Source organism: Oryx dammah, unplaced genomic scaffold (assembly GCF_014754425.2).
Source record: "Oryx dammah isolate SB20612 unplaced genomic scaffold, SCBI_Odam_1.1 HiC_scaffold_16, whole genome shotgun sequence".
In the NCBI taxonomy this organism is placed as follows: domain Eukaryota; kingdom Metazoa; phylum Chordata; class Mammalia; order Artiodactyla; family Bovidae; genus Oryx; species Oryx dammah.
In genome coordinates, this window is record NW_024070200.1 from 3,246,342 (window position 1) to 3,261,678 (window position 15,337).

At 43.2% G+C, this 15,337-nt stretch overlaps 1 protein-coding gene across 9 annotated transcripts in view; it reads right to left on the reverse strand.

Annotated features, from left to right (window-relative positions):
• The window catches only part of PPP2R5C (protein phosphatase 2 regulatory subunit B'gamma), a 138,776-nt gene that overhangs the window by 88,036 nt on the left and 35,403 nt on the right, over positions 1 to 15,337 (reverse strand). For 3 of the 9 annotated variants that reach the window (XM_040256909.1, XM_040256906.1, XM_040256908.1), the window contains exon 1: positions 9,114 to 11,914. The exons of the other annotated variants lie outside the window; for them this stretch is intronic. In XM_040256909.1, coding sequence (XP_040112843.1) covers positions 9,114 to 9,207 — 94 coding nt within the window. In that variant the 5' untranslated portion in view covers positions 9,208 to 11,914. Of the gene's footprint in view, positions 1 to 9,113; positions 11,915 to 15,337 lie in introns of those variants that run through there. 9 annotated transcript variants of the gene reach the window in all.

The following is a 15,337-nucleotide window of genomic DNA, read 5'->3' on the forward strand; positions in this document are numbered from 1 at the left end:
CACACCTGCGGGCTCCATGTGAATACTGTGTCATCCATAGAATGTTATTAAAAGGTATGTGAGCGAAGGCTGAGATCTAATAAAACTAACCATTTCATGCTTCATCAAGGATAGTCTTGGGTCAGATTTGTGCAACAGGGTCGGGTGCATGGTGGTCTCCAGCTGGACACCATGGCCTGCTCCGCGAAAGGAGCTATTTTACCCATCACTGGCCTTTGCACCATCAGGGCAAACGGCCACACAGTGAAAGAGGCAAAAAAAAAAAAAAAAAAGGCTGTTGTATTCTTGCGAAAGGGCTTTCCTGGTGACTCAGAGGGTAAAAGAATCTGCCTGCTATACTGGAGACCACTGTGACCTTGCAGCTCCCTTGCGAGCATCTCAGGGCCTCCAGGGACCCACTGACCACTGCTTTATGCAAACGCTGAGGACACCTGCAGAGCTGTGAGTACAGTGTTATCAAACGCCACCCCTGGAGAAGCTCCGACTACCAGAAGGAGAGAAGAACAACTTCTGGTTGTACATATGCCAAAATGGTCTACTACACGGTGCCTCCCTGGTCCCTGCCTCTTCTTCCTCCTTGAAGTTACCAAGCATAAAGGACCAGCAATTTAGGAAAACTGGGCTTGTTCCTTAGGAAACATTACAATGCTCATAACTGTATAAGTTGAACTATCATAATTAGAACACATTGCTAGTGAATAACACAAAAAGCAGACAAAAATTCAAATGAAGTTCATATGCATCAATGACAAAGCAGAGACTTGAAAAGGTTAATCAAACAGGTGTTAACAACCCAAGTTCTATTAGAAATACTACAATATTAAAACTTGAAACAGTACGGTATAAGGTTATAGTTTGGATCTCAGTTGGTTCAAATACTGTTTTTTTTTTTTTTTGGTGGGGGGTCGGTGCCGTGGCATGTGGATGGGCGAAAAAGTTCTTTGGTTTTTTCCCATAAGATGCTTCTTGTAGCACTTAGTTGTCTTTTACTTCATTCGAAACAATTTTGTTAAATTGTATTGTGACAGGTGTCATATCAGCATGAGTCAAAAAAAAAAAAAAAAAAACAACCAGAACATCAAAACTGGTGGATTGTGTAGCTATTTGTAGTAGCCACTGAAGCTGGAAGAAAAAAAGCAACATTTTCAGCATATTATGCTTTATTATTTCAAGAAAGGTAAAAACGCAACTGAAATGTAAAAAAAAAAAGACTTGTGCAGTGTATGGAGAAGGTGCTGTGACTTATGGAATATGTCAAAAGCAGTTTGTGAAGTTCTGTGCTGGAGATTTCTCGCTAGACAATGCTCCTTGGTCGGGCAGACCAGTTGAAGTTGACAGTGATCAAATCGAGAGATTAATTTAGAACAATCAACGTTATATGCCACAGGAGATAGCCGACATACTCAAAATATCCAAATCAGCCACTGAAAATCATTTGCACCAGTTTGGTTATGTTAATCGCTTTGATGTTTGGGTTCCATGTAAGTAAAGCAGGGGGTGGTGGGGGGGCAGAGAAAAAAACCTTAACCATATTTCCTCATGTGACTCTGCTAAACGTCACAAAAAATGTTGTTTTTAAAACAAATTGTGACAGGTGATGAAAAGTGGATGCTGTATAATAATGTGGAATGGAAGAGGTTGCAGAGTAAGCGAAATGAGCCACCATGAGCCACCCCAAAGGTACTCGTCTTCATCCAAAGAAAGTGATATTGTGTACATAGTGGAACTGGAAGGGAGTCCTCTAGTATGACTTCCTTCTGGAAAACCAAATGACTGATTCCAACAGGTATTGCTCCCAGTGAGACCAGCTGAAAGCAGCACTTGACATGAAGAGTGTCGAATCAGTCAACAGAAAACGCATCCTCATCTTCCATGAGGACAACGCAACAAGACGACACGCTGCTTTGATGATCAGGCAAAAACTGTGACAGCTCGGCTGGAGTTCTGATTCATCAGCCGTGTTAACCAGACATTACACCTTTGGATGTTCTGTTTATTTCAACCTTTACAAAATTCTCTTAATGGAAAAACTTTGATTCCCTGAAAGACTGTAAAGGGTACCTGGGACAGCTCTCTGCTCAAAAAGATAAAATGTTTTGGGAAGATGGAACTATGAAGTTGCCTGAAAAATGGCAGAAGGCAGTGGGACAAAATGGGCTGTTCAATAAAGTTTTTGGTAAAAATGAAAGGTTTATTTTTTTAACCTTAAAATTGAAGGAACTTTCTAGCCAACCCAATAGTTCCAACCAGGGACTGAATTTGCGTCCCGAGCATTTGAAGTGCCGGAGCCTTAACCACGGGACCACTTAGGGAAGTCCCATCAAATACTATCCTAATTTAAAAATCCCCACACAAAAAAGGAATTCAGCAATTCTAACATAATGAGATTTGACCTTGACAGTAAACTTTGGGAAGTCAAATTACTAACGCATCAGAAAGCAACATCTGCATTTAAAAACAATGAACTCCGTCCTATTTGGGACTAACCACAGATAAAATTGCTAACTTCTTAAAGGAGAATCCCTTATAAATCTTATGCTAAACTGGCTTTCTTCAAAAGAGTTAAAAATGGGGTGAGGAGAGGACTGTATTAAATGCTGATTTCCTGTTACAGGCTGGACCCGAGAGCAAGAAGTTTGAATGGGGGTCATCAGTACATGCTGAACGGAGCGGCTGGTGATCATCCGAGGGTCGCCTGATGAGGCAATTCTGTACGCGATCCACAAGCAGAACACGGCACACACACTCCAGGGTCATCAGTGACACCGACTTCCTCCAGGTGGTGAAACGACCAGCAAATTGCAGGAAGAGAGGCTTGGTAAATGGGGGAGGGAGAGAGAGCAGATAGAGACAGAGGAGCAGGTACAGGCAACAGGGAGGCAGGAAAATAACACAAGCTGTGGTTAAGGCACTGGGCTCTAAGTCACCACCACGACCTAGAAAAGAGAGGACAACCGCGGCAGCCACGAACACGGCCCACGGGCTCACAGCACTCGGCGCCATGTGAAGTGTCTCACATGCATTCACTCATTTAACTAACCCTCATAAAATCCAGACAACCTGGATTGTAGATCCTTTGACAACCCCCCATTTCTTTCCCATTTCTGGCAGGGAAATGAGTGAGCTTGCCTGAAATGGCTCAGCTAACCCACGGTGGGGACCCCCGTGACTTCTGAACCCTGCCTTTAACCACTGAGAACCCCGCCTGTCAAGTTCAGAGGGAACTTTGCTTTTACCTGAGAGTGTGCTTTAAACTGTTAACATTTTAAAAGACCAATAAAAATGCCAATAAACATTAAAAAAAAAAAAAGGTGTACACCCTGCAAAACACTGTTCGGTAAGATGGTGTGTGGCTGTCAGGGAACCCACCTGCGAGGCGCTGGGCTACAGGGTCTCAGTCCCAGCCCACCCGAAATGACCATGCCCCTGCCTCATCATTTCCCCATGGGCCACTCATTTGTTAGCAAGGGAGTAAAAGGGAAAACGGAAGAAAGGCCCAAGCTTGAATATGAAAGGCCACTGCTCACTGCTTAGGAAACAATTTCTAAGTAATTACATGTCCTTTGCACATTTTTTTCTAAAGCAGAACATTTTAAAGACATTTCAAACATTATGAAGAAGTTTAAACCTACATGGAAGGCGAATACTTGTATTCCTTGTATATACTTGTATACCTATATACCCACTTCCCTAGATTCAACAATTAGGGATATGAGCATATTTGCTTCACAGTTATTTTTCTCTTTGCTGTTTGAAGTAAGGTGCAGAGATCATGATACTTCACCTGAATTTAAATACTTCCATCTGCAATTCCTAAGGATGAGGAAAGTTCCTACAAATCAGAATCCCTTTGAAACTAATGGTAATTCCATAGAAAATTCCACATCGCTCTACTCAACTTTCCACAACAGCCACACCAATGTCTTCTGCAGGTTTGATTTTGTTTTGTCTTTAGAACAAACATCTGATACAGAGTCATTCACTATGTTCGACTGTTACATCTCTTGCGTTTTTCTTTTCAACTAGAAGTGTTTTTGATTTATGAATAATTCAAGGGCCTAAAAGCAAACCAGATTTTTCTGGCTGTTGCAGTTTGTCCTTGCGCACGTGAGCCAATGTCTCTACAAGATGAATAAGCAAGACTTTTCCTTAAGTACATTAGTGAGAGAAACCAGCCCAGGCTTGGGAGTTCTCCGCATCCTTGATGGTCCTTTTCCATCTGACAGGGAAGAGGAGGTGAGGCGGGCCTTGTCCGGAAGCGGATGGGGGGAGATGGGGCAGGGGTCTGCATGCCCCTGCCTGCACTGGCCCACGCCCAGCCTCTGGTCTGGGATGTTCTGCGTGGCCAGGACCTGAGCTGATGGAAGGGTGCCTTATCCTATCTGATCACTTGGAAATCCAAAGCCCCCCAAAGATTGCTCTAGCTGGGTCTCCAAAAAAGGCCCAAAGGAAATACCAGAAGATGATACACATGGCTGTGTTTCCTCTGGGAGAACCACCAGCAGTGGCCTGGAGTCGTGGAGCTGGCGGAGGTGCAGGACAGCGGACTTGGGACTTACAGGCTGGTGACCTTGGGGAAGAGTGTCAAGGACGTCCCAGCCACCTCCCAGGCAGCAGGGCTGGGAAGAACAAGTCAGTGTTCACAAAAGCTTGTCGCATCTGGCAGAGGTCATTGGCCTGGGGGAGAACCGCCCCGTGGGGGTACCTGACGTATGGAAATGGGGTGCGGTGCACCCCAAACGGCTGTGCCTGGGAGGACTTGGACCATTCCTAGATGCAAAGCACCCTTTTCCTGACTACTAACCATACCTACTTATTCTTCTACATAATTAGCATCTTTTAATGAAAAAAATATGATCAGTTCAGATAAGACTAATTAACAAAAGGTGTGTGGGCTTTACATAAACACACACCACCCCCCAGAGAGCTCTTTGTTACTCTGGTTACGGTCCTCAGGCTCACTCCAGGTAGTTTTCAAGGTGTACTTCTAAAAAGTCGCTTCACAGAGAGGGACAGCTACACAATAAACACCCTGGGTCTGGTTCTCTCTATTTGGAGAGAGAGAGTCACTGGTGAGGTCTTTTTGTGGGGGGGGGGGGTGCTTTCACTTTCCGTAGTCAATGACCCGATTTCCTTCCTAATTCTGGAGGGTGAGGACAGCGCGGGCCGCCCTCATGACGTTTACTGGCTTCAGCCACGCAGGAGCGCCCCACGCCTGGAAGCCCGTGTGTGCGTGCGCAGCGGGGCTCAGCAGCACGGGCTAAGCCATCAGGTGGGCTGAGGCAGAAAGGAAGCCCTGGGCCTCGACCTCCACACTGCCCCTGGATCATTCTGCTCTAAGTTTCTATTGGAAAGGTAAACACCTTTCCTCGAATCGGTGACTCAGAAATACTTGTGAGAAGACAGACTTTTCCTACAATCAGACTTCCGTTCCCCAAGAAAAAGGGGTTTTACACAAAAAGAACAATTTGCTCCCCAGCTCCCCACCAGGCCTTGGCGACCCATCAGTCTTTCAGGGACTGGACTCGCCGACCAACTCCCAGATCAGAGCACATAATGGCTTTCCTGAGGCCAGAATAAAAGCCAGCTGGATCCGGGTGGACAGCAGATCTTCCTTTCTGACCATCAGCATCTTTTTTGGCATAGCTCTTCTTGCCTTAAACCTGGCTCTGGAAGTGACAGACATCTTACTATGCTTAACCGGCAATTAAAATTCAAGGAAAAGTCTTGACTGGTGGCGGGGCTGGGGGCTGGGGGCTGGGGGTGGGGGAGGCAAACTGTGTCCCATGGGCCAAATCTGGCCAGGCCCCTGTTTTTGTAAATAAAGCTTTATTGGAACATGGTCATTCCTATCTGTGGCTGCTTTCACGGCCAAAAACATTGACTCTCCAGCTTTTCCTGAAAGAGTCTGTCGATCCCAGTCTAGAACTGTGCTGTCCAATACAACAGCCACTAGACACGGGTCTATTTAAATGTCAAATAGCCAAAACGAAATAAAATTAACCATTCCACCTCTCAGTTGCACTAGCCACATTTTGAGGGCTCAGCAGTCACCTGTGACCGAGGGCTGCTGCGGTGGCCAGGACAGAGGACATTCCCGCCACCACAGACAGGTCTCCTGGTTGGCCCTGGGAGGACAGGATTTAAGTCATCAAGCTAAATTTACAGCCACCAAGTTCCAGGTGACGCTGCTCCTTCTCCAGACAGAAAAATTTAGGCTAAGTTTCAACAACATGTTCCTGTCACACTTCTTGCTGCTGCTGCTAAGTCGCTTCAGTCGTGTCCGACTCTGTGCAACCCCATAGACGGCAGCCCACCAGGCTCCCCCGTCCCTGGGATTCTCCAGGCAAGAACACTGCAGTGGGTTGCCATTGCTTTCTCCAGTGCATGAAAGTGAAAAGTGAAAGTGGAGTCGCTCAGTTGTGTCCGACTCTGTGCGACCCCATGGACTGCAGCCTACCAGGCTCCTCCACCCATGGGATTTTCCATGCAAGAGAACTGGAGTGGGTTACCATTGCCTTCTCTGGTCACACTTCTTAGGACATGCTAATTCACTACACTGACCACAAACTCTAGGCTACATAATAGGAGATGAGTGTCAAGCCAACTGGGGCTACTAACCAATCCAGGAACTGCATTGTTTATGGACCGTAAGCTCTGAAAGCTGGGCCACGGTGCTTGCTTCATACTCCAAATTAGGAACCTGCTTGGCACGAGGTGATAGGGATTCAAGTATTTGCAAAATGAATGAAGAAATGAATCCTAGGCCCCAAAACTGTCATACATCAGAGGCCAGTGAAACAGATGGATATTGATAAAATGTTGGGGGGAAAACACTACTATTTCTAGAATCCTGTGGCAAAAGGTTTTACAAACAGCCAAACTTTCTATTTTAAAATGAATTAAAGAAAAATTCCATACAAAACAAAACAACTGCCTGGGCTGGGATTCTGGCCCTACCACTTACAGGCTGGGTGCCACGGGCTGTTCTTTTCCCTCTGTGGGGAAGACCCCTCTTCTCTAAACACACGGGGCAGTGGAGTCGGAGGTGAGCCCCAGGGCTGCCGGCCCCCTCCCAGCACCAGGAGACATCAGGCCCCCGCTCGCTTTCCCACACCCGCCCAGACTCAGCTCCCATGCCCTCCTGCCCTGGGGCCCCTGTGTGGGCCCCTCCAGTAGACCATCGAGCCCTCTGGGGAAGGACCCTCATCACTGGACACACAGAGAAGCTAAGTGGAGATGAAACTGATCAAGACTCTAAAAGCCAATACAGTAAAAATAAATTTTGCTAAACCACTCATGAATATGCTTGCTGTTGTAAGTAAATCAAGCGTTTTTCAAGTTTTAACTAGTTCACCGTTTGAACCAGAAGTTAAGTTTTACTACCGGTTATTCCTTCTTAAAAACTCAAGTCTCTTGTAGGTTAGTACACTTCACTACTTTTCCCCTTCACAATTAGAGAACAACCAACAATTCAACCAACAGCAAAAAAACAAACAAACAAAAAAACACACAAAAACACAAAAAACCCAGATTGGTCACAGTAAAGTCTTGGAATTAAAAAAAAAAAATCAGTGGGGTATAAGATATAAAATCAAATATTCCAGTTTGGAATAAATTCATAGCTAAAAAAAAAGGTACATTAAACTCAAGCTAAAAAAAATCTGTTATTTATTAGAAGATACCTTAAAAGTTTAAAAATAAACATTTCAAGTGCAATAAAATTTTCTTATTACTAACTCAATCAGTCTCTGTTTAAGAACTTAAATGGAAACACAATCATTTTGTTTTAGCCAGTTTGGCTCCTGCAGCTAAAACACCTGAGTGCTAACTGTGGTCAACGTTTGCTCTTTCCTGGTTGCACCGCAAAACAAAGTGACCTACAGGTTTGGTCACTGTGGACGTTAAATGCCACCAGCTTCATTACAGAGGGTTTGGAGAGAAAAGGCAACCCCTCTCTTGTTCCAACAGACTGGGTATTCATGTAGTTTCATTCTTCCTTCCCTGGGTACACCCTAGGATCTGAAAAATCTTGCCTGGCATTTTAGTCATACAGACTATTAGTCACCTGGAGATCTTGCCCCAACCCTTAGCACGGGTCCTGACAGTTAAAACTGTTCTGTTAGGACAGAGCTGTGATATTAGATACATTTTAAAGTGATTTGATGAAGTTTGCTTAACTATCATCTTCTATTTCACCCAAATATGAACAAAAAATCTGTATAAGAAACATTTCTAAATGCTTAAGAAAAAGTATACAATTATCCTGATACCTATGTTTTAATATAATTATCAATTTACTGTGGTAATTGTGTTTTTAAGCCAAGTTCTGTATAAATTTTAAGCTAAATTCTGAATTCAAATTTTGTATAAATTACAACTGGCAAACTGTATTAAAAGTGATCTATACACACATTGAACATTTGCTGCCACTTAAAATTTTTAAGGCAAATGTCAATACAGAGCCTATTTAAATGCAAAGTGTCTGCTACTATCCCATAAAAAGGCTAACAACTTGGAAATTATGACCCACAGTGGATTTCAGTATTTCAAAGCACAAGTGTATTTCTCTCTTAGGCTCCATGGCAAGGACGAAAGCGATCCTTTGAAACAGGGGAGTTGTTTTCTGGTCGTCCCCGCGTGTTTTCTGCCTGCAGTTCACCTGTAATTCAGGGACGTGTCCCCGGTGAAACCTTCGGGGTGCTAATCAAGCGACACACATCTGTAAGAGAAACTCTGCGCATGGACAACTTGGCCAGGCCAGGCGCGCCGCCCGCCTCTCCTTCCTACCCCCACCCAACGCCTTCCCCGGGCAGTGACTTCACATCCTTTGACATCAGCACGGCTCTGAAAGGGGGATGGGAGAACGAGCAGAAAGCAGAAAAACCAGCTTTGAACTATGCATGCAAGGCCTCTCTCAAGACTCAAATTCTGTAAGTAGTTCGTAAAATGCCAAACTGCAGTGACACACCCAGCCTCCTCCGGTTAGGTCTGCCGCAAAACGGGGTGAATTCTGCTAGAAAGGACTTCCTGCTTTTCTTATCTGAAGCACAATGGCCATTTATTAACTAACCACAGAAGGTTCCGTTTCAGTGAAACACACAATAACTTACCTCGAATATGGAGAAGGGCCACGGGCTGGAAAGGCCCATTGGAGTTGGCCGCATCCACCACCATCCTGCTGCCCGCTTTATTACATGTCAACATCTAGACTTCAGCGGGAAAGGCAATGTACTCCTTAAGGCAAGAAACCAGCCTCCATTTTAGTTTAAAAAAAAAAGACAAACTGAAGCTCTCTGCAGCTGGAGGGAACTGGCTGCTTCGTGATGTCAGCAGGCACGGGGCTCGCTGATTGGCCAGAAGCTGCAACTTAAAATGACACTAAAAAACTGCAAATGGAAAGAGCGTTCTGTTTGGCTGTCAGTGTGTGTGAAAAGCCTGGACATTTTTTGGCTTTCTCAGTCTTCATTTCTCACTAACTTTTAGGCAAAGATCCCATCTCTAAAGGGGCAGGACTGAGGCCACAACTCCAGCCAGACTATAAACAAATGATTCGGAGAAAGCCACCAAAAAGAAAAAAAAAAAAGTGTGCATATGTGTCTACGTGAACTTTAAATTTTCGCATTTATCTGGTACCCCAGATTCACCGGTACTTTATACCCACCTGGCCACCTCCTGTTTTCTAATTACTTTAATATCTGTATCATATTTAGCATTTGGGCAACCTATTTTTTTTTAATGCAAGTGGCTATTTAAATATTACACCATCTCAATTCATTAGTTTGGACTCTTGTTCTATCACCCTTTCCTACTACCAAGTTATGAACTAATAATCCTCAAACAGTGTTTTTTTTTTTTTTCCTCAGGGTCTAATTTTTTTTTAATTGGAAAAATTCAGTTTAAAAATTACATGGAAAAATGGAAGTTTTAAATGCAATAGCTAGAAAGTGCTATAAATTAAAGGTATTTATACCACCTGGCTGTGAAAATTAAAGTCATAAAATAAAATGCAAGTGTTTATTTTTATACCTTAAAAAAGGGTCAACATACCACTTTATTTCTCATATTTTGTTTAAATTAAAATTTTTTAATTAAAAAAGATATTTCCCTTCTTTTTATGGGGCTAGTATTAAAGGCTGTTATTCAGCTCTTAGTCTCCTATCTTCAAAAAAGGTTAATATAAAAAGCTGCTCCAAGAAAGGACATCATTTCTGAATCAGAGTATCCTGGGGAGGGGTGTATGTGTGTGCTGGCGAGATGATTCCCTACAATAAGGTTATTACTAGCTCCAAATGAAAGTGAATATGCTATAAGAAAAGTCTCTGTGCCAGGCAGAACTGAAAAAAATTCCTCACTCCACACACACACACATACAACTAAGTCTATCCAAAAAAATTCCTCACTCCACACACACACACACAACTAAGTCTGTCCAAACCATGTCTTCTCGCTTTATAAATTCTCACACAACTCCCGCCATCCCCACTTTCCCCAGTTTGTGAACAAGAACCAAAAAGCCCTTTGGTTTCTAGACATGATTCACAACGGTGAGAAATGGGCTAGGGTTTGCAGCTACACCTGTGGGCTGGCACGCACCCCATTTCAACCAGCACATGAACTGCAGTTGCTCAGGGGTGCTGATTAGGTGCCCCCACACTAAGTGAGAAGGCAGTATTTTACTGTGTGGATCAATAGCCATGAAAAAATATGCAAATAAAAGCACACCAAATCCTACCCTGGCCCCTCATCCACAGAGCTGAATGACGCTGCTGGATCCCGAAGCCGGGCCATGAATTCACCTACAGCAAGCAACGGGGAAGGGGTGTCATGGGAGCGGGCTCTCCCCACCTGAGCCCACCTGCCTGGCTCCTCTGCTCTCTGAACAGCTGGTGCTCTGAGGCAGGTACTATGAATTTAGATCCTGGCTGCTGACCCTCAGAGTCTATCAGAGGCGCGAGGATGGCTCTCCGAGGACTTACTGTCACCGTACTCAGATGAACTCAGACTCAAGTGCAACCAGGATCGAGGCTTGCAGGGGACTTCCCCAGGGGTCAGAAAGCAGATGCTTAATGCAGATCTATGCCCTAAAGAGACAGTGATTTGTTCTCAAACTGTTTAATATTTCATATGAGATGAGAAGGGGAAATATGCCTGTCCTAAGGCCGTGCTGATGAGTGGAATGCAGAAATAACAGGGAGAGTCTCCTAGAATCTTTATATAAAACATACAGATTAAAGTCAAAGAAAAAGGGAAGACACTTCTTGATGTATTTTTCCTAATGATCTTGGATCAAAAGATCTCAACTTTATTAGTGATTTTCCCCCATGCTCTTTTGAAGCCTTATGCATATGAAGTAGCTCTTTAAAGAACTTGAAGTCTGTGATCTTAAAATCACTGGTGAAATAAGAGTCTAAAATATAAATAAGCAAACAAACATAAATAATATGGAGAAAGAAAAAAAAAGACTTGAACAAATAAAGATAAGGTATGTTTCTGGACTAGAAGCACACATATGATAAATAAACTGATGTTAACATTTCCCCAAACTGATTTATAGTTTTAAAGCAATTCCATTCAAAATTCAGAGGAGGCGTCTCATTTTTCCGGGTAATTCTAAAGTTCACTTGGAAAAATAAAAAGCATGAAGAATGAGAACACTACTTATGAGAAAAGCAGGTCCTGCCAACTATAAAGTTTATGAACTGAGGAGAGTATGATGTAGACTGGAGACAGGTCTTGGGACAGAAAGCAACAGCCCCTGACACGGTGAATGTAGTTATAGAAGTGTAACATCTGATTAAAGAAGGAAGCTCAGAACCATGGAAAGGTGAAGATTACCCAGATAACTAATGGTTGTATGTGGGCAAAAATCTAAGTCTTTACCTCACACCAAAATAAAATAGATGGGTCAAAAAAAAAATGCAGTTAAATTAAAAAAAAAAATCAAATCAGCCCCACCCCCAAATCCCCACAGTGTTGAGAAGAAAAGGGAAGTGACTATCGATTCTCAAGCTAGAAAAGGATAATTAAAAGACAGTGGACAATGCTTAAGGGATATTCCTCACATTAAAGTATTTACAAAATTTCTATATGTTCCCTCCAAAAATTAAAAGGAAATATAAAGGAAATAGAAATGCTATAATTACAAGAAATTAATAATATACTATAATTTACTCAAAAAAATTGGGCAAGCTCTGGGAGACAGTGAGGGACAGAGAGGCCTGGTGCTCTGCACTTCACGGGGTCACAGAGAGTCGGACACAACTGAGTGACTGAACAACAACAACAATAATTAATTAAAAAAAACTAAGACCTCAGAGGTCAAATGATACAGTTTGCAAAAGAACTATAACTGATCAGTTGTTGCTGTTCAGTTGCTAAGTTGTGTCCAACTCCTTGGGACCCCATGGACTGCAGCACACCAGGCTTCCCTGTCCTTCACCGTCTCCCGGAGCTTGCTCAGACTCATGTCTGTTCAATCGGTGATGCCATCTTTGTCTTTGTATGAAGAAAAGTATTCATCTGTCAAATCAGCAATAATTTTAAAAATTATAATTAATACTGGTAAAGGCATGTTGTAACCTTGACAACAAATCTATAAATTGTTCTGATCCTTTTGGAAAATAAGGCTTGGCAATAAAATTTGGCAATATGTAAAGATTCTTTAAGTAATTTAACTTCTGGGAGTCTATTCCAGAAATGTAGTAGCCATGAGTGAGCATCAAGTTTTAAAAAAAACAGTTATTTAAAAATTTGTGCTAAAGTCCTTCTCAGGTGGGGCTAGTGGTAAAGAACCTACCTGCAATGCAAGAGATGTAACGACACATGGATTTGAGCTTGGGTTGGGAAGATGCCCTGTAGGAGGGCACAGCAGCCCACTCCAGTATTCTACCTTGGAGTATCCCATGGGCAGAGAAGCCTGGCAGGCTGGAGTCCTTAGGGTTGCAAAGAACGGGACCCGACTGAAGCGGCAGCACGTGCACACGTAACATGAAATTTACCGTCGTTGCCATTTCAGAGCGTCGCGCCCCCAGTGGCAGAAGCACGTTCATCGTGATGTGCTACCATCGCCACTGCCCAGCCCCGGAACTCGGTTCATCTTGCAGGACAGGAGGTCTGCCCCTGTTAAGCACTTCCACCCCAGCCCCTTCCCCTCGGCCCCTGCGTGTTCGGTCCCCATGACTATGACGACTCTGCGTACCTGATGTTTAATACAAGTGAGACTGTGCAGCTTTTGTCCTTTGGTGACTGGATTATTTCACTCAGCGTGATGTCCTTAAGGTTCTGCTGGGTTGCATCATGTGCCAGAATTTCTTCCCTTTTTAAGACTGGACAATACTCTATTGCAGGGATATACCGCATTTTGTTCTATTGATCCCTTGATAGACACAGGCTGTGTCTGCCTTTTGGCTGTGGTGAATAATGCTGCTGTAATATGAATATACAAATGTCTAAGTCTCTGCTTTTAATTTTTTGGGGGGTATATTCTCCAAAAATTACGGTAATTCTATTTTTAGCTTTTTGAGGAACTGCCATGCTGTTTTCCACACTGTTGTTGTTGCTCAGTCATGTCCGACTCTGTGTGACCCCATGAACTGCAGCATGCCAGGCTCCCGTGTCCTTCACCATCTCCTGAAGCTTGCTCGAACTCATGTCCATTGAGTCAGTGATGGCATCCAACCATCTCTTCCTCTGTCACCCACTTCTCCTCCTGCCCTCAATCTTTCCCAGCATCAGGGTCTTTTCCAGTGAGTCAGTTCTGCACATCAGGGGCCAAAGCGGCAGCATCATTTTACATTCTCACCAGCAGTGCACAAGGCTTCTGATTTCTCCACATCCTTACCAACACTGGCTATTTTCTGTTTTTCTGACAGCAGCCATCCGAGCGGGTGTTAAGTGGTATCTCACTGGTTTTGATGTGCATTTTCCTAATGATGAGAGATATTAGTCATGTTTTCTTGTGCTTATTGGCTATTTCTGTATCTCCTTTGGAGAAATGTCTACTCAAGTTCTTTGCACATTTTTAAATTGGGTTGTTTTCTCGTTGTTAGGTCGCAGGAGTTCTTTGTAAGTTTTGGATATTAATCCCTCATCAGATAGATGATTTTGAAATCCTTTTTCCCATTTCATGGGTTGCTGGTTGTGTCCTTTGCTGCACAGTTTTAAATTCTGAGGTAGGCCAATTTATCTACTTTTGCTTTCCTTGCCTGTGCTCTCGAGTTGCGTCTGAGATATTGCTGGTAAGTCTAAATGGCAGACTTTCCTCTATGTTTTCCTCTTAGGCAGTATTCGGTCTTTGATCCACTCTGTTGGACTTTTAGGTTCGGTATAAAATAAGGGTCCCGTTTCATTCTTTTGCATGTGGATATCCGTTTTTTTCCAGCACCACTCTTGAAAAGACTGTCCTTTTCCCAGAGTGCTGGCATCCTAGAAAACCATGTTGCCATGCACGCGGCAGCTTACTTCTTGATCTCTTATACTCTTGGTGTCTGTGTCTCGGTTTTTATATAGATATATATTTATTTATTTGGTTGTGCTGGGTCTTAATTGCAGCATGTGACCTCTTAGTTGGGGCATGTGGGATCCAGCTCCCTGACCAGGGATTGAACCCAGACCCCTTGCATTGGGAACACAGAGGGCTAACCACTGGACCACCAAGGAGGTCAGTACCACACTGATTTGACTACCATAACTTTGCAGTAAGCTTTGAAATCAGGAAATGTAAGACTTCCAATTTTGTTCTCCTTTTTCAATATTGCTGTGGTTATCCAGGGTTCCGGGAGAGTCCATGTGAATTTTAGAATGGATTTTTTTTCTATGTCTAGGAAAAAGCATTGTTAGGATTTTGATCAACACTGCAGTGCATCTGTGGACCTCTTGGGCTGAGGTTTTAACAAGACTGAGCCTGCCAATCTATGAACACACGTGTTTTCCATTTACTGGGGTCTTCTTTAATGGCTTTCAGCAGACAAGTCTTTCACCTCCTGTGTTAATTCAAAGTATTTTATTCGTTTTGAGAGCATCACATTTTAAATTTATGATTCTAAAATACTAGAAAATACCTCAACATCAAAGGGATTATCCCACACAGTGAAATTTTTTACACATTTATCAAAAGTACTTATGGATTTGTAAAGTAAAAATAAGTGAGCAAAGCAGTATATAATTCTTCAGAAATAGTATGAACATAAAAAGAAACATTCTCAAAATGTCAATGGTAATCACCATGGAGTGTTATGGCTACGAGTAGTTTTTCTTTCTGAAACGTCTCTACATTGTTCAGTATCGCTAAAATAAGCACACAATAATTTCATGAAAATTAACAACTAAATAAAGA